Source organism: Saccopteryx leptura, chromosome 7 (assembly GCF_036850995.1).
Source record: "Saccopteryx leptura isolate mSacLep1 chromosome 7, mSacLep1_pri_phased_curated, whole genome shotgun sequence".
Taxonomy (NCBI): domain Eukaryota; kingdom Metazoa; phylum Chordata; class Mammalia; order Chiroptera; family Emballonuridae; genus Saccopteryx; species Saccopteryx leptura.
Genome location: NC_089509.1, coordinates 54,067,082 through 54,086,741, shown reverse-complemented (window position 1 = coordinate 54,086,741; position 19,660 = coordinate 54,067,082). Strand labels below are relative to the sequence as shown.

Genomic DNA, 19,660 nt, shown 5'->3' with positions numbered 1-19,660 from the left:
GAATTGCTCTTCCACTTGCTCATTTGCTGTTTGTTTTTCGGTACCAATAGCGAGGCCACAGGATTTAGTGTATGAGATAGTCAGGCTGCAACCAGAGAAACAGACCTGGAGGAGACATATAAAAAGATTTGTTTCAAGGAATTGGCTTACGTGATTAGGGAGACAGGCCGAGTGAGTCTGAAATCTGGAAGGCAGGCCTGCAGGAAGGGCAGACCGAGACTCTGAGGGAAGGCCCAGAAGAACGGGCGGCATTCTTCTTCAGAGAGGCTACAACCCATCCGGGAAAGCCTTTCAGTTGTGGAATCAGACCCCCCAAGATGATGGAGGAGCGTTTTCCCTGTTGGAAGTCAGCAATGGACTTGAATGATACCTGTTCAGTGCCTTCACAGCCACGCCTCGGCTTGTGGGGGTTAAGTAACTGGGCTGTAGCGGAGCCAAGTTGGCACTTAAACCTGACCATCGTGGTTTCTCTTCTGGTTCCAGGAATCCATCATGCAGCCTGCCTGGAGTTGTGTGCAGCTGGCTGGATGCTCTTCTTTCTCTTTCCTACCCCTCCTCTTTCTGCAATTAAGTTAACTTTGCAACTTATTGCTGTATCCAGGGCAGCTTCGACTGGTTCAGTGCCAAACATTTATTCTTTTTTTTTTCCTTTGGTTTTATATGAAGTATGCTTTCTTGTTTGTGTTATTTGTCTAACCAGGACAGAACATTCCCATTGTTTTCTTTATTAGCTAAAGTTACAGATCACCTTGGCACCCATTCTAGCAGGAGCTTTGGTTCTCAGAGACAACAGTTGCAAAATTGGAGGCCGATTTGTTGGCTCCTAGCTGTTGTCATTGTTCATTGTCACCCTGACTTGGGGAAGTGCCATATTGGAGGTTTGATAGGACTAAAACAGAAGAAGGAGTCTAATTGCTTCACTGTGTTTTGTGCTGCTTCTTCAGAATAGCTCCCTTCCAGCTTCCAGAACCTTCTCTTTCAAGACATTGCCCTTTCATGTTGGATTTTGAAAGTTACAAAATTCCATTATCATTATCTGAAGAGCAACATTTATCAAATTTGATTCTTTTCACATTAGAAAATGTTAGAATATTATATTGAACTTGAAACAAGTATGTCCTTCAACTGAACTAGCCCAATGTTTTGAATTATTATTGAATTATAGAACTTTGTTTCTCTAAATTTTTTCTAATTGCTTACAGAACCATTTTAATATTCTCATTCCTTTATTCTATCCTTTCACGTACTACAAAAAGGAAATGCTGGATTTTTGCAGAACTAGAGAAGCATGAATTCCAAGAGGTCAAAAAAATGTTAATGCAAATCATGGGCAAAAAGGTCTAAGATTTAGCTGTACCCACTTGTCTGTGATTAATAAAAATGGATTTTTTTCTTCTTGGTATTTTAATGAGTAATAACATAGTCAGATGAAAAAATTTGTAAGTATAAATTAAAATCTGAGTATTCAGAGGCCCGGAATGTCTACAGAAAACACTGTCCAAGAAGCGAAGTGTGATAAGAGTCTGTTTTCTTTCATGGTAAGGGGTATCAAATCTGATCTGATTTTCAAAGAATTACCAAGTATACAAAAATGAAAATGCAATTCAGTAACTCACCTTAGGACCATCTTCATTTTGATTATCTATTGCTCTGTAACAAATCAGCCTAAATGTAGCAGCTTAAGACAGTAGTCATCTTACAAAGTTTCTGTGGGTCAGGTTTCAGTAGAGCGCTGGCCGCAGGTTCCTGGTCTCAGCAGCGGCAGTCAGCTGGCCAGGCCTTCTCGTTCTGGGCGTGCCTAGTCTGGGCTGCCTGATGGCGTGGAGGCCGTGAGGTCCAGTAGCCACATTGCTTTGGTTCTTATGGTTAGAGGCGAGTCACAAACCTGGCAAGATTTGTGGAGATGGCACTGGACCCCATCTTTTCATAGTATAGTGGCAAGATTCTGGAAGAACACATGGGACAGGACGTACTATTATGGGCATCTTTGGAAAAAACATTCTGCCATGATCTACCACCTGACTACAATAATTCATGTCTCTCCACATGCAAAATACACTCTTGCATTTCCAGTCTCACCCCATTATGACTTCATGGTTTGGGCTCAAAGTCAGGGACCTGCCATCTAAGTCCAGTCTGGGTACAAATGAGGCTCCTCAGAACCTGCCCAGTACCCACCCAAAGCACAACAGGAGGACAGGTACCTTCACCTGTGTCCCAATGTGGGAAACAGGAGATACACAGGCCAGTGGCAGCCCTGGATTCCAGCGAGGTCCTTGTCAGTTCCTGTTGCGCTGTTCGCTGTGGCTCTCACCTCCTCCTCTGGGCCGTGGGTCCTGCTCTTTCAGTCATCCTTTTTCAGGAGCAAGAGCTGCCGTTTGCAGCTGAGTAGGCTTCTTCTATGGCTTCCTGCCCATAAAAATTGGGGGATCTCAAGGCTCTTTCCATTTTGTATTCACTCTGTTTCTTTTAGTCTAACCTGGCAATAATTCTAAGGTACAAATATCTAAAATAAAATGAAATAGAAAGTGGATTTTCTGTGAATCTTGTTGGGTTCCCCATTAGACAAGAGCTATGACCCCAAGATGCTTAGGTTTCTTATGAAACTGCTGAGGGACAAGAGCCTTCTGGTTCTTAGAATCTCTATTATTTAATTGAGAGTTTCTACTAGGTATGCTCTTAAGATCCTTAGAAGGTCCTAGGTCAGTTTGTAAGTGTCTAGGAGGCAGTGGCTTAAGTCATTCTGAAGTCTTAACAAAGTGTCATATAGTCACACCTGGGATTTGATCCTTGTTGTGAAGTTGTTTCTTGATTTGAGAATTGCTTGACATCGGAGAGGCTAAGAATGAGAAATGGTTTTATATTGAACAATGTGTTCTTTAGCTCTCTCTGCTCACATTTTATCTTAGGTAGCAAGCAGAACCCAGGTGTCACCTTAAGTTTTCTGCCTGGAAATCACTTTAGCTAGATCACTGAGTTCATCGTGTGTGTTTTCATTGCCCACTTTCCTGTACACATCAGTGTTGCCAAACTGTCACTGCGTGGCAGATCCTCTTGTTCTCTACAACATTTTCCTTAGTGTCCTGTAGCTTTCACTGACAACCTTTGTAAAACAAGTCCTTTCATTATCTCACTCTGTTCTTGTGCATCAGGAATTTAGGAAGGGCTTGTCCGACGTGGGGTCCCCAGGCACTCGTGTCAGAGTGGAGCTGGGGCCCCGAGCCACCGAGGAAGCAAGTTTGACTGCCACAGGGCCCCTGTGATCACTGCTGCTGTGAGTCACTGAGTTTGGGGTGACTACTTTCTTGTCAGTAGTAAGTGGAACAAGGAACAGTACTGTTTTCTCTCTGGCCTTTGTTACCCTCATGCCCCAGCATCTGTTCAACTCTGGTTTCAGGAATCCAAATATGAGCATTCCCTTTCTGTGTTTTTCCACTGCCTGAATTCTGAGCCCTCTGATCTGGGGTATAAACTCACAGACAAGTTTATCCCACAGACGCATCATTTTCTAGGCCGTGTAGAGGAAATTCTTTTTAACTTGAATACATGTTAACATTTTTTTTTTTTAAATCAAGAGCATTCACATGAAGTCCGGATGATCCACTTCTGGAAGAAGCCGGTCTGGCAGCATCGGGGCTTCCTTCCTGCAGCAGCAGAGTGCCGGGCACGCCCTGGGGCGGACAGTCCCCCCAGATCATCGGGCCTCACTGCTCTGCTGCCTTTGACTTCGCCATTCGTATAGTACAGGTTCTCCATCCCGCTTTGCCAGCCGTATTCGTAGTCATTTGCTTATTAACCCAGTCCCTACACCCCAGTACCCTGTGGCCCAGCCAGTTCCATGTGTCAGCAGAACTTGGTAAGGTCTTGTCTTCTCTGCTTTCTTTCTTTCTTTCTTTCTTTTTTTTTTGACAGAGACAGAGAGAGAGAGAGAGAGAGAGAGAGAGAGAGAGATAGGGACAGACAGACAGGAAAGGAGAGAGATGAGAAGCATCAATTCTTTATTGCGGCTACTTAGTCTCCTTAGTTGTTAATTGATTGCTTTCTCATATGAGCCTTGACCCCGGAGGGCTACAGCAGAGTGAGTGACCCCTTGCTCAAGCCAGTGACCTTGGGCTCAAGCCAGTGACCTTGAGCTTCAAGCCAAACGACCTTAAGGCTCAAGCTAGTGACTATGGGGTCATGCCTATGATCCCATGCTCAAGCCAGCAACCTCGTGCTCAAGCCGAGTGAGCTCATGTTCAAGCCGGCGACCTTGGGGTTTCGAACCTGGATTCTCTGCGTCCAAGTCCAATGCACTATCCACTGCACCACCGCCGGTCAGGCTTGTCTTTTCTGCCTCTCTGCCTGGTGAGCTCTTCTTGTCCACCAACAACCAGCCTCCTTTGCTGTCTTCGACAGACTGGGCAGATGTTCTGCAGTCTTGCAGCATTCATACCTCTCATTTCCATTTTTTTGGAATTATTAGCATAAATGTCTGTTCAACTCTATGGATTGTGAACTATTCCAAGGTGCAGGCTTTTATTTTATTTGCTTTTTCTCTAGAACTTGTCACCAAAGTAGGTATTAAATAAAACTTTGTTGACTCAATGAATAAATAGGTAATTGATTCTTTAAAAAGGCTAAGGTTAGCTCTTTACCCTGAAGGAGTTTACAGATTGGTATGTCATTCGTTAACTGTAATGCAGAGTAGAATGATAGAAAGATGCAGGCAAAATACCAAGTGGGAGAATGGCAAAGCCTCTTCAGTTAGAAGAAAAGAGGCAAGTAGAGAATATGGAAAAGCAGGTCAGGCCACGGTATGTAATACAGATGTAAAAAGGTAGAGTTGTGAAAGTAGGTAATTTGTAAAAACTGGACTGTGGGGCACCTAAAGGAATATGGTGGGAATAAGTCTTGAAAAGATAATTTGGAGCTAGGGTGCAGAGAGACTTGAATATTAAGGAGTCTGAACTCATTCTGTAGGCAGTAGTGAACTCTTGGTTTTTTGAGAAAGTGCTAATGTGTGACTCAGCAATATGAAGGATAAAGTAGACAAGAGAATAGAGGTCAGAAGATTGATTAGCAGTTTGTTTGAATAGGAGACACGAGATCTGCATTGAAGGGATTGTGATGTAGCACAGTGGAAACTGAGGAGGTCACATTCGCTGCATATAATGTTTGATAGATTTGGGTTGTGAGAAAGATGTCCTGTGTGTTTATTATGTGCCAGGTATCATGCTGAGGACTTTACAATGCTGTGTCCTTTGCCAAGATGATAGGTGGGAGAATTTTGGAGGGTTTATTTTAAACACAAAATGGAATATTATTTTAAATGCTTTGTAATTAAAATAATTTATAGGAACTATGTACCCTTACTTTTAAGCCAGTATCCAGTGAATGCTACATGCAGACAATTTCTATAACCATATAATACACACACACACACACACACACACACACACACACACACACCACACACACTGACATGCTTAGTAGAAATAATACATTCATGCCCTTCTGTTTTTCTGGGATTAGAAAGTACAAACATTAATGTCAGCTAATCCAATAGTTCTTCATTTTTTACAGTTTGCTTCTTCCAAATATTCTATCAAATAACCAAGGTTCAGACCTGTTATAAACAAAATGAATAATTTTTCAATGACAGTTATGTTTATCATCAAACTATTACATATTAGTATTTACAGGATTTTTGAGAATCTAATTTCATGGCAAGGCTCTGTAATTCCATTTTGTAGAAAAATCACCAGGTATAAAATTCTAGATTCTGTTTGCAAAAATTTATCTTGCACTTCTGAGTATAAAGGAAACTTGAAAATAATGTGATACTTTTCTTTCCAAGTCTAAAGGTTAGAAAAAAGGTTTTCTGGTCAATGTGAACATATGAACACTTGGGAGCATGGATGAAATTAAATTCCTACTTATAATAGTTTATTAGTATAAATATGTATCACAAGGTTAAATAACATACATAAAACATATTTATTTAGAAATATATCATTTGTTTCTTTTCTTACTTTGTACAAAGCAATATTATTTAGACTCTAAACTTGAAGTATTGGCATCAATCATCATAGAGCCAGTTTTGCATCCTCTCAACACAGTTTTTCAGGGGACACCCTTTTCACTCTCACCAAAAATATATAGCACTGTATTTCTTCATGGTGCTTTTATACGAAGTATTATCCCAAGCCACAAATATCAATTTGAGTAATATTTGAGTAAAAAATATAGATTCTCTCCAATTTTTATATTGGTATGTGTTTGGTACATCAAAAGCAATTAGTGTGTTGCTTTTAAAGGTGAACTTTGAGAGACTGTACAGTAAAATTGAGACATTTGCCATAGTAAAGTAGTTATTCCCTGGAATAAGTGCTAAATTTATTTTACACGTGTTTGTCAAATTTTATACTATTACCATGAGCTGAATTTTATAATCAGTGGTGTACTGTAGACATGGAAAACTGTCAGCCCAGCTGTGAAGGGGAGTACAGCATTTTCTCATTTTCATCATGTTAATACACCTCCTCTGGCCATTTTATGTGACTAATGTGAAGTCAACTATCTGGCAAACTTTCTGAAATTACAGCAGTGGGCATTCCTGAGCCAGTGTGAGCCAGCTCCCGCACAGAGGTGTTGATTAAGATAGACGACACTGGAGCAGTGTCAGAATGTGGCAGGCAGTGGAGCCTTCACAATGGGCTGGAGATGGCCAGCTAGAAATCGACTGGGCATTCATCTCCAAAAGAATGTTTGGAAAGCAAGACTAAGAGATGAAGTTTCTGAAGTCATCAGTTTAAGTGAGTGAGGAGAAGGCATGGAGGATGTGTGTTCATCCGGAGAGACAGTGCCTATGAGCTGAGAGCAGGCGGTGGCCTCAGAGCAGCCCTATGTATGGTGAAGATGAGAACAAAGAACAGGAGGTAGAGGAGGAGGAGGAGAAACGTTATGAACACAGGTTTGGGGAGAATGCCAAATAAAAGAATGGGATTCAGCTGTGTTTAACAGGATATTATTGTGGCAACAGAGAGGAGCATCAAACTAGGCAGTTGTGAAGTTGTTAGATCCTGGGGAATGAGAGAGAGAGAGAGAGAGCAGTGTTGGTGGCCTTTGGGGGGAACAGATAACATTTTGTATGAGAGTGAGGATGGGCTGAGGAAGGGAGGGCACAATTAGAGACAATCTTTAGAAAAATATTGAAGTGAAAGGAAGCAATGGAGTGACTGCGTAAGGAGCAAGCCGAATCCATCCCCATGCCCACCCCCTCTTGTGACTAGAAGTATAGGAGGGAATAAAACAGGGGCCAAGGCCTGGCTCTCAGTGTCTTAAAGGAGTAAGTAGTGAGTAGATAAGGGAGGAGCACAGCCGGAGCAGTTGGGGAGTTGGTCTTTAAAGGAAAAGGAACCCAGTTTCCTGACGCCCAGGAGGGAAGGAGCTGAGGGCGGGGAGGGCCTGGCGGAGTGCGTTGGGAATGGCAGGGCTGGTGGAAGCTGCTGCTCCCTGGGTGGCATGTGAAGGTATTCAGGAGATTGGGGCTGGGGAGACCGGCTCTCTGCTGAGGTCAGCAGTGCAGAGTTAGGGTTGGACCCCTGGTCATGCTTCCTAGCACTGTCTCTCCCAGCTGCATGACCTTGAGCCGGTATGAGCCATGCCTGTTTTCTCTATGAAAAATGGGGTAATGAAGGTCCGCCCGCAGGGCTACTGTAGATTAAGTTGGCTAATACATTTAAGGTGCTCAGACTGTGGTTAACTATTGTTATGTTGACAACAGCTGATAGTATGGGTTGGGAGCAAAAGTGTAGTCTAGCTCGGCGTCTCTCATACATGCCTGAGAATGGGAGTCACATGGGGATCTTGCTGAAAGGAAGAGTCGGGTTTAGTGGGGCCCACGGTTCAGCCTTTCTAACACGCTCCCAGCAGACGCTTTCCTGCTGGCCCAGGGACCACCCTTGGAGTGGCAGGGTCGTAGCAGTCCCGATGCCGCAGCTACTAGTGGCCTGTGATCGTCTGAAACAGCACCGGGAAGCTTGGCTGTTCTCCATTCAGGAATGCCGAATGGCTGTCTGGACTGAGCCTGTGGCTTTCCTCCCAGGTGTAGATTGGACAGGCCCAGGCACAGGGGCATGTAAGTGCAGCATCAAGAGAGTCAGCTGTGGGCTCCAGGCCGTGTGGGACGGGGGTGAGGCCAGCAGGGGCTGAGGAAAGAGGCAGGGGAGACGGCTGCAGAGCACAGTGAGGCCAGGTGGTCAGTGTGGGAGGGAGGTACCAGAGAGGTGGTGCTCATAGGGCATGTCAGAGTAGAAGATACGGGACAGGAACATGCTTACTGCTGAAACCTCACTGGGTCTAATTTTATTTTTAAATTTTTCATGATTTAGAAAACTTTTTGTTTCACAGTTCCTCATGGGCATTATGAACAGCAGTTGATTAAAAACATGTTTTGTACTTTGGTCAGTAGAATGCTTGATAAAAGAAAAGATACTGGTGTTTTCTGCCAAGTCAGCCCAGCCTCAGTGGGCAGACAGTTGCGTGGGCTTCCTAGGTTGCTGTGGTGCAGGCTGCAGTCAGGCCCTCACCTGTTCACCCAGTGGAGAAGTGGAGTGCAGGATGCCCAGTGACCCGGGCAGTCATTCCAAGGAGATTCCGAAATCCCGCCCCCAGGGAGAAGTTGACGTGGCAGTAGCAGCTGCCGGCGGGTGCCTTGCACAATTGGACAGATGCTCTGAATTTTGGTCGGCATGTCTTTGTTTTTTGTCTTCCTGCAACCAGCAGTAAAATCTTGGGACAAGCAACAGCAACAAAGAAATCACATTTGTAAAGCCAGTAGCCACGGCCACCATCATGGCTGCCTGGCCTGTGCGGGTTTGCATTTGATTTGGACAGACAGTAATGAAACAACAGAGCCAAGAACTGGTGGGCCATTAGCTTTAATCCTAGCTCACACCTGGTGGGCAAGAAAATACACACAGCAGGAAAACACTTCCCTTTCCATTCAGGGCTCCAGAGCCACTGACTTATCTGAGTTTCCTAGAATCAAAGGTTTCTACCTCACCAGCTTTATTCACCTCTGTTCCCCATCTCCTTCTCTCTGCAAAAACTGGCTTCTTCTTCAGAGGTGCCATCTTGGCTGCCTCTCTGCTGCAGTGCTAATTTCAGGAACTGAGAGAGAGCATGAGCCCTGGTCTGCCCCGTTTTATGGTGTAGAAATCAAAACTTTTAATCCAACATACAAATAAGGAAGTCTCTGATACAAAGTCACTTATCTGAGGCATAAATGGGATTCCTCATAAGAGTGCACCACCGCACATCATGCAACAGTCAAGGGTGTGGGGAAAAGCTTAGTATTAAAAGGGTTGGAAAGGCTTAGTCTTAAAACTAAGCCTTAGGCTATAAGGAAGGACCCTGCCTGCTTACAACCTGTCCCCCACACCCAATGCAAACTATAAGCGAGCAAACATATACATCATATTTGCAAACTTATTTGACCCACAACATTTATCTGTTGTTTAGAGTGTATTAGAGACACACTCCTTGATATTTAACATTTAACGCCCTGTATAGGTAGTTCACCCGCTGGCTCTCAGATATTCTCTTTCATATCCTCCTCCTTGTTCTGGGGTCAGGGCCAGGTGGCAGCCTGGGATGTTGTATAGAGACCCTGGGTCCTGATATTTATTTATAAGGCCCTGTTCAGTGGGAACCATTGGGGACGACTGGTCCGAGCACTCCAGCGCTGCCTAGTTGCTGCCGTTCCCCACTCTGGCTGCCCCGCCCTACCTCTGCTCCTGACATCTGACCCCGGGGCCACCAGCCAGCGAACCACATTGTTCCTCTGTCTGAGCCTGAGTTCTTTTCTTGGGAGAATATCCTATTTCAGTTCATTTCTTGAGAGGATTTTCATAAAGATGCTGTTTTGAAAAAGGGGAGAAAATAATTACTTTCCTTTTCAGATATAAATACAACTGCTCAGCTGTATTTTATTCCCAGTCTTGGGAATAAATGTAACTGCACAAAACTTTTCTACCATCACTGTTGCCAGCTGTGACCTGAGAAGTTTGTAGGTCTAGCTAATCACTTAAATTGACCTCATTTCTCTGAAGATCATTGGATTATGTTTTTAGTCCCACGAAAGAGAAAAAACATTCATTTTATCGTTTCTTGCTTGGCTTTGCTGAGTAAATCATTTAATAGAATAAGAGCAGTGTAACGTTAACAGTCCTGAGGGTGTGGACCTCCCTTCTCCTCATGGTAGGGATTGGGGAGAAATAGCATTTATGCATCTTTTTTGAAGTTTTTATTTTGTAGAAAATTCTTCAGTTCCTAACTAAGAACCCCATTTATTAAACTATGTGAAACTTAGTTGCCTTGCCTCTTAAAGGTAGAATTTGTTTCCTGTTCTCCCTACAAATGCCCTACAAAGATGTAACTTCTGCAAAATTGCTTTCTAGTCTTTTTAGTAGAGGTCAGTGTCACATAAATACACAATGAAGCTGCGTGTAGCAGATTTTTTTCCCTTCCAATAAACTGAGAAGGCATTCTTAATGAACAAATTTGTATTCTTATTCTTGCTATCATTATACCAATATTTTATGCTACATGGATTTTTGAATGTTCTTTGTCTTAATTTCTGGCATTTATTTGTTCAACCAATATTTATTACTTAAAGGTCCATTTCTCCATTTCTCTCCTTGACATTTTGCTTTATCTTTCTCCCAGCAAATAAAACCAAGCGGGAGACAGCCAGGATTCTAAAATAACATAGAAATAGAAGATGGCCATTTTATTGTCTGTTGCTGGATCCTGCTTGTAGAAATGAAACTGACAGCTCCTATAAACAGAGTGATAGGAAATGGAGTGTAAACTAAATATTAAGGTGTGAGGCTGCACTATTGTGGAGAATTTTTCAGAAAGAGAGATTTCCTTAGTACAGTCTTTTAGATGAGTACTTGAAGAATAATAATTCATTAACCATGCTTGGGTTTACAATTTTAGTACAAATAGTTTTGTTCTGTTTCTAAAACACAATTTGACTTATTTTCTCACCGTTTAGTTAATTTGTTTTGAAATAGATGTGGATTTAAATTCTTTCTTCTAAATGTAGTCATTAACAAATTTTCTTCTACGTTGCTGTCATGATTAGTGTTGTTAAGAAAATACTTTTATTCTATACATCAACAGAAAATTATTTCTCCTCTCCTATCCCTTTCTGTGTAGCTTTCAAATGAACCGTCTGTTCTGAAAATACTGAAGTGCGTATCAGCATTTTTCTATCATACTTTGCCAGCATCTATAAGCACCATTAAAATTAATATCTTTAGAATAGGTCTTTTCAGTGACTCAAATTGCAAGTGGAAAAAGTGACTTGTGCCAAGTACAGAAGGGGTTTTATTAAGTGCTAAGTGTTTTAAAGGAGAATTAGTTTAAAAAAAATTTTTTTTGGAGTAGAGAGAAAGCTATTTTATTTCTTTTTCTTTTTAAATTGAGCATAACTGTTCGCAATTATGAATAAGAACTTTTTACTTGCTTTTTAACTTTCCATGTTGGAGCTCAGATCTTCTAGACAAGTGGGCAGGCTGACTTTTACAGGTCCTACACGGTAATGTCTTAGACGCAGACTCAGCCCTGAGCCGGCATGGTTGAACATGTGTATGCACTTACTTTACAGATAATATATTTCCCCATGTTGGGCAAATAAGTTTGTAAAATTTCTGTTCTTTGATTTTGCTCACTTTTATTGTTAAAAATGGCTGCTGCCCACATGAAACAGCTAATTACCTTCCTGCTTGTGAAGGGGCTTTGTTATGCTAATGTGTGCTAGAGGAGGCGTTTTCTTGCCAAAAAGTTTTACGAAGAGACCACGTTGTTGCGGAGGAGTCAGGCAGCCAAGATGGCGGGGTGCTGAAGGAGAAGCCAGTATGTGCAGAGTTTGTGCAGAGAGAAGGAGATGGGAATCAGAGGGGACCGAGCTATTGGGGCCTTTGATTCTAGGCCCCAAAGTGGCTTTGGGAGTCCTGAGTGGAAAGGGAAGTGTTTTCCCGCTGTGTGTTTTTTACTCGCTAGCCAGTGCGAGGCTAGAAGGAAAGCAGGGCCCACCAGTTTTTGGCTCCGTTGTTTCTCTACCTTCTATCTGAATCTAATGAGAATCTGCACGTGCTTGGCTGTGATGATGGTGGCCATGACTACTGACCCCATGTATAAGGCACTCCCATGTATAAGATGCACCTTAATTTTGGGGCCTAAAATTTGAAAAAAAAAAATGTATTACATAAAGTTATTGAATTCAAATTTTTTTCATTATAAAATTTATATGTTTCCTCATCACTGTCAAAACTTCCATCTATTAGCTTATCCTCATCTGTGTCTGATGACAAATTACTGTCTTCGTATATAGCCTCATCCTCAGTTCCTCTATGGCATTTGAAATACCACAACCATTGTATAAGAACACACCCAGTTTTTCCCAGGAATGTGCGTCTTATACATGGGGGAATACGGTAATTTCTCTGGTGCTTCCTTGGGATTAATGAAGCTCCTGTGATAGAACTAAGTCTTCTCTATTATGGGAAATGGCCTTTCTTTGCATTCAAAATCTTTCAAAGTCTTCACAGGACATTTATAGACAACTTCTTTTTCATAGTTTCAATGGCATAAGAAGACTGACATTTGAATGGGAGTCTGAAGACTTTTTTACTTGCCTTAATTTTGCCCTTGTAGCTGTGGTGTTGGGTCACTTTCTGGGTTGTTGTCTTCTCATCTGTAAAATGAGGGGGTTGGACTAGACCAGTGGTAGTCAACCTGGTCCCTACCGCCCACTAGTGAGCATTCCAGCTTTTATGGTAGCAGAGCAACCAAAGTATAAATAAAAAGATAGATTTAACTATAGTAAGTTGTTTTATAAAGATTTATTCTACCAAACTTAGCGAAAATCTGACATAAAGTACTTGGTAAGTAATTATTATTATATGCTTTAACTTGCTGTAACTCTGCTTTATAAATTTATAAAGTAAAGTTACTTCCCTACTTTATAAATCACCATTACTATGGAACCGGTGGGCGGTTAGAAAATTTTACTACTAACAGAGATACAAAAGTGGGCAGTAGGGATAAAAAGGTTGACTACCCCTGATCTAGACAGCCTCCAAGGTCCCTTTCCACTTGAAGTTCTCTGAATCTGTGGATCACTGGCAATTATGTTCACATCATGTTTATCTGCTACATTGGTTTGTTTAATTATGTTTCAGTCCATTATTTTTTTAAGGCAAATAACTTTGGTCAGAAGCTCATTATTCTCAGTCATTCTATCCTTTTAAAAGTTTTGCTTTTTTTCAAGCTGTTTGGAAAGCATGCCCCGTGGATTACATCTCTATCCTAGTTAAGAAAAGTTTTTGGGAAAAAATTGCAGAAGACTGATTATAATCTCTTTAGATTCTCTGGTTAGGGCTGTATTATCTTGCTGTGTTCCTAGCAGTCTCACCAGTCTCAAACTGTGCTACAAGGTGTGTTAAGAGTAGTCTGATGCTGTTTTGTTTTGCTCGAGTAGGTTGAGCAGAATCCAGGGGAAACAGCATGATGTCAGGTTCTGAAAAAGAGCAAGGTAGCCGCAGAAGGATATCGGCTCTTTTGTCTTAGGTTTTAGATTGCTGATAGCTCTAGTCTGGTATGCTTCGTTAGGCTGCCTGGCTTCCCTGCCTTCTCTCTGTCAGCAGTCTGTTGCTTGCTTGCATTTCCTTAGGCAATTTTGGAGCCTACCATGAGGCATCATTTTATTTGTAATAATTAATCAAGTGTTAACTGAAGCAGAATCTAAAGATGAACTTGATCCTTAATGCCTGATGTGTTTGATATTCTTCCAAAATAGTTTGTTCTAGGTGTGTATAGTAAAGCATTTTAAGAACACAGTATCTTTGGAAAGACGATGAGTGTGGGAGTCTGGAGGCTGTGTAGTGTGTCTGGGTATTCACTGCTAGTGACTCCTGAATTCATAACGACTTAGGTTATTTTCAGGGTACGTGCATGCTCTGTAACCCAAGCAGCAACACCAGTAGCGCTGTTCACACTTGATGCATAAAGAATTGCATGGTTTCCCCCTCTGTTCAGGTAAGAAGAGTTCCTGGATCAAGTGGCCACCTTCATAAAACCGAAGACGGTGACTGGGAGTGGAGTGATGATGAGATGGATGAGAAAAGTGAAGAAGGGAAGGCAGCTTTTTCTCAAGAAAAGGTAGATGCATTGATGATGATTAGCTCACCTATGAAAGTTTTATTTTTGTGGTGTTTTTATGTATGTATTAATGGATACATAATTGTTTTTGCAGTCACGAAGAGTAAAAGAAGAAAATCCAGAGGTAAGTGGTGGTTATTTATTGATTTAAAAAAAATTGCCACTTTATTCTGCACCCCACTGCACCCCCCAGAATATCAGAGTTTTGTCCATTTGAGGATGAGACTTCAGAATACTGTTCTCACGCAGTAGTAGGGAAAAAAAAAATAGATTTGCAGGTCTTGATTTTGTCCAAGTTACTCTTGAGCTGTAAAAATTGGGGCAGATTACTTCCCGTTCAGCCTCAGTTTCCTCCTGTGTCAGATGGAGCTGACCACAGTGCTTGTAAAGCTGCCCTGAGGCTTGATGAAAGCATCTACATAGAGCACTCAGCCGAGGCCTTAGCACAGACTAGAAGCAGTTCATCTTAACTCTTGGTGTGATTGTCGTTTAGAAAACATAGTAGGCATACAGGAAAAATTTCTTTTCGATTTATATATAGTTTTCAGTAAAGCAAGATATTAAAATGGTTAGCAACTCCAGGTTGAATCTGTTGACTTAATTTTTAAATCTCCTGGGTAACTAAGTAGGCACGGAACACTCTTTTATCAGCTTTCCTCTGAGACCTCCTCATCTTTTGATTAACTTTACTTCCTCCATCCGGTTAATTATCCTAACGCCTAATGACTAATGAAGACTATAGTTCAAAGGACTTGCTATGTCTCCTAGAGGAAATTTGAGTGTATTTAAATGTCTCCAAATATTTTACAGACCTGGTAATTAATATGTACCTTGATAAATCCTCATTAAGGAAATAGAAGACTTTGGGTTATGAATAAATTCATTCCAACATTTTTAAAATTATCAGACATTTTCTTTTGATTAAATGGAATAAGTGTCATTCCGCTTTATGCAGCAGTTGCTCGCTGGGCCTTCTGAGAAGACGGCGTCAGAGCTGCAAGCCCGTCTTTCCCCTGCTATTGTTCCCTCCCTCTGTTTTCTTTTCAGCCTGTCTGCCTCCTCTGGCTAACTCTCTTTTCAGATCTTGTTTTCTCCTACCTTATGAATTTATCTTTCCATTTTATACATGAAATGTAAGCTTTAGAGAAGGAGGCTATCCTACGAGTTCAGGACAGTGATGCTCAGCTCCACAGTAGGACACGTTGACTACACAGATGTGCTGGGCGTTGAGAAGGATCTTCACCAGGAATCATGAACTCTGCCCATTTCTTGCCCAGTTTACTATTTTATCTAGAGTAGAGAATCAAGGTTTTTTTGGTTTTTAAAAAATTTATTCCTAAGAGTATTTCTGTCAATATTAAAACTGTCAGTTCTGCTAAGAAATAGAACAACATGATTTAAGTAGCACCATAGGCTCAGAAAGCATTCATTATTGCAGTGTTTTTAGATTATAGACCCAATGATTATAGACTCTATAAATACAGCATCAGCGTGGTTAACTCTTGCGAACCAGCACCAGTCTTCCAACTGGTGGTTGGAAAACACTGCTTACCTACAGCATATCTTCATTAGATAATATTCACTGAAGCCTTCCTTACTAGTTCAGATTGAGGATTGTTAATTTTGTTGTGACAATATCTTACTATGTGCTTGTCAGAATTGTTCTAACTGATGTGTTATTTGGATAATAACAGTATCGTTTTGGCAAGAATATTTTCTGCAGAGACAGGAAGGAATAATGTATAACACGCTTTCAGTTGATTAGGTATGACCTGCGTCCTTCTTGCATGGGGGTATGAAAGTCTTAGGCACTTTGCTGTATATCTAGACTCATGTGATTTCCCAGCAGCATGTCTGTTCCTACACTGTTGATAATGAAAGAAGCATGTAGCTAGGCCTCTTATTTCTGTGGAAGGATACATTTGTTTGAATATAAACACTCCCACCCCATTTCAGGAATAAGCAGCCCACCTGCTGTTGCTCAGGCCGGTGTTTGCGGAAGGCTGGCCTTCCAGTTCTTGAGATGTGTTAAGAGCAGCAAACAGTGATAGTTTCTATGTCCTCAGCTTTTAAAGTAGTTCCCTGGTTTTCCAGCCACGCCAAACCACTTTTTGTGAGCAAAGCAGAAAATATTTTGTCCTCCTATTAACAAAGGAAATTAAAATTGTTGAATATGTAATTTTTCGACAAATACACACACACACACACACACACACACATTCACTCACACAAACACACACACATCCCTACTATGTTTTAGTAGGTATTGATACATCAGGTAGAAAAACAGTGAAATGTGAAATTCCTATGCTTGTGGAGCTTACAATCTAATAGAAATAAACTATATAATAGCCTTTATAAACACACAAATTGTGTGGTTTGTTAAAATGGGATAGGAATAATGGGAAAAAACAGAAAGAATGGGTGGAGGAGGTACAGGCAATGTGGTAAGGGGTTATAATTTTAAGTGGGTTGGACAGAGTAGTCCTTAGAGAAAAGGAATGTAGAGTAAAGACTTGTAAAAGGTTTGAAGGAATTAAGTTGAATCAAAACTGAAAGACCACTTTTGTCTCTCCATCCTTCTCACCCCCCTGTGACTGTCGCTTCTTTCCACAGAGGTGGTCAGTTTTGCAGTGTTTTCTTCCAGGCCCTTTTCTGCTCACTCCCATACAAATATATATAAGGTCTACCGGAAAGTTCTGTCCGTTTTTGGAATAAAACAAAATACAAATTTTTCTTACTGTCAATAAACTATTAAATAATATATTTCCATACCAATCCTATCTTCTAAATATGGTCTGAAATGGTTTGCTGAGCTGATTTAAGCCTTTCTGCGATCTCCGATGTTGTCAGAAAAGGATCTTGCTCCAACATGGTCTTAACAACATTGTCATTGATCAAAGATGGTCGCCCAGAACGTGGCTTATCAGAAAGGTTGAACTCACCTGTTTTGAATTTTTCGAACCATCTTCTGCATGTCCTATCAGAAACTGTACCTTCACCAAACACTTTCAATAAATTTCTACATGCTTCTGTAGCATTTCTTTCTTGTTGAAATTTGTATACAATACAGTGGCGAAAATGAACTTTATCAGTAGCCATGGGTACACTATGGCTTCACACATAAGACTAACGTGAATCAACTTTGTTTTAGTTAATTTGCTATGTCAGTATGTATACATTAAGTGATAAAAATAGAGAAGCACACATGCGCCAAATAAACATATGCTTACGTGTCAAAACTTGTGATAGAAACGGACAGAACTGGCCCTGGCCGGTTGGCTCAGCGGTAGAGCATCGGCCTAGCGTGCGGAGGACCCGGGTTCGATTCCCGGCCAGGGCACACAGGAGAAGCGCCCATTTGCTTCTCCACCCCTCCGCCGCGCTTTCCTCTCTGTCTCTCTTGTCCCCTCCCGCAGCCAAGGCTCCATTGGAGCAAAAGATGGCCTGGGCGCTGGGCATGGTTCTGTGGCCTCTGCCTCAGGCTCTAGAGTGGCTCTGGTCGCAACATGGCGACGCCCAGGATGGGCAGAGCATCGCCCCCCTGGTGGGCAGAGCGTTGCCCCTGGTGGGCGTGCCGGGTGGATCCCGGTCGGGCGCATGCGGGAGTCTGTCTGACTGTCTCTCCCTGTTTCCAGCTTCAGAAAAATGAAAAAAGAAAAAGAAACAGACAGAACTTTCCGGTAGACCTTATATATGAAGAAATCTAGCATATTATTTTTAAAAACTTGAGTGGGATTATGAAAACAAAAACATTTGTTCAGTTTATCTTATATCTTGACATTACCCCCCATTAGTTGCTATCTGCCTTTTTATTTTTAACTGCTACATAATATGATGAATGGCTTGAAATGTGTTTAACCATTTCCTTCTTAGTGAGTGAGTGTTTAAGTTGCTATTACAAACTGCTTTCCATTAACATTTTTTGTGTATGCATTTTGAGAGGCACATATTCAGGTAAAGTATAGGTATGTAGAATTGTGATATGTTTGAAGTATCTGCCAATTCTGAATTTTTATAGTTGCTGTCAAATATAAAAATAGTTGCAATTTAAAAATATTACAATTTTATTTGTCAATTATGACTCATTAAAGCTGGGGGGGTTGGCAGAGATGTACCGATGTATACAGCTAATGAGTTTTTACCTTATTCTTTTAAACATCTTTGAAGGAGAAAATGCTTACTGTGCCAAATGGCACACTTAAATGCCAGGCTTTTTACATTTTAATAAGCTTTTCAATAATGCTTGTCATTTAAAATGCAGTTTAGTGTTTTGCTTGACTATAAGCCACTTGAAGGACCTAGGATATTGGATTATTCATGTTTGTATTTCCTTAGTATCTACTGGATATTCTATACATTGTTTGTTAGCAACTAAGTACCTACACAATGAAATAAAGACATTAAGAAGTATATGAATGGGCATATCGTATCTAGTGGGTCAGAAGTGGGGGGAAAGATCAGAAGATGTTATGTAATTTAAGTGCAGTGCAGAAAAAGTAGCCTGAGTAGTTCTGTGTTTGGACAGAGATGCCACACTAAAGGGTGAAGTATTTTAGAAATGCTGACTTGTGAGGGGCTATTTGGCTTCCTGGGTAGTATCAGGCAGAATACAGGATTAGTCGGAGAAGGTTGGGAAGGCCAAGGTGGGGTGTCTGTGAGAGGGACACTGGGTAGATTTGCCTGATACTGGGCCATATTTGGAGATTCCCTAACTCAAAGAGAATTTCCAGTGTCAACTGTAAAGTTTTAGCGTTAGACCACTTATCTTGAGATTCGCAGCCAAACCCATTAAAAAATTGGTCTAGTATTCTCATGCGATTTCTTAGGAATAGCCTTGGCAAAGAATGTCATCCAGGAGTAGCTAATAGTTTGTAGCAAGTAGATAATTCATACACATGTCTTTTATTTATCTTATTCCACATGGCTGGTGGAAGCCAATGGAAACTAAAGATTGGTAATAGAATAGTAATAATAAAATTAGCTAATTGAACAAATACTAATGTGTGCCTGGCTTTTGCATGGAGCCATGTTAGGCACAGTGGCCCTGTGGGAGTTATAAAGAAGCGAGCTTGCTCTCTCAAGGTTTCTCATTTCTTTGGGGGCTGGGGTCAGCGGTGGTATTTATAAAGAGTAGCTTCCTTCCATAGGGTTTTCTAGTTTATATAGCCTCCTAGCTGACATAACATTTTCCAAATATTCTCCCATTATTGTTCTTCTTTTTCACCAGTGATTTCGGAATCTCTTTTTATCAGACTCTGTAGTAATCAGTACGTACCTGTTTTATGATTTTTGGTTTTGTTTTTTGGTCAGTTTTGCTTTATACTGGAATTCTCTATGTAAAAGTGACATTGACTTTTTCTTTAAATTCACAGTTTCTTTTGGTTTCATTTAACTGAGGAGAACATTTACCAGGCTTGTCCTTGCAGAAGAATGTTAAAGA

General features: G+C 41.3%; 1 protein-coding gene across 5 annotated transcripts in view; it reads left to right on the top strand.

The window, feature by feature from the left end:
* Positions 1 to 19,660, top strand: part of STK39 (serine/threonine kinase 39) — a 323,837-nt gene that overhangs the window by 163,171 nt on the left and 141,006 nt on the right. For all 5 annotated transcript variants that reach the window (XM_066346005.1, XM_066346004.1, XM_066346003.1 and 2 more), the window contains 2 exons: positions 14,095 to 14,217; positions 14,312 to 14,341. In XM_066346005.1, the coding sequence (XP_066202102.1) occupies positions 14,095 to 14,217; positions 14,312 to 14,341 (153 nt within the window). The remainder of the gene's footprint in view (positions 1 to 14,094; positions 14,218 to 14,311; positions 14,342 to 19,660) is intronic.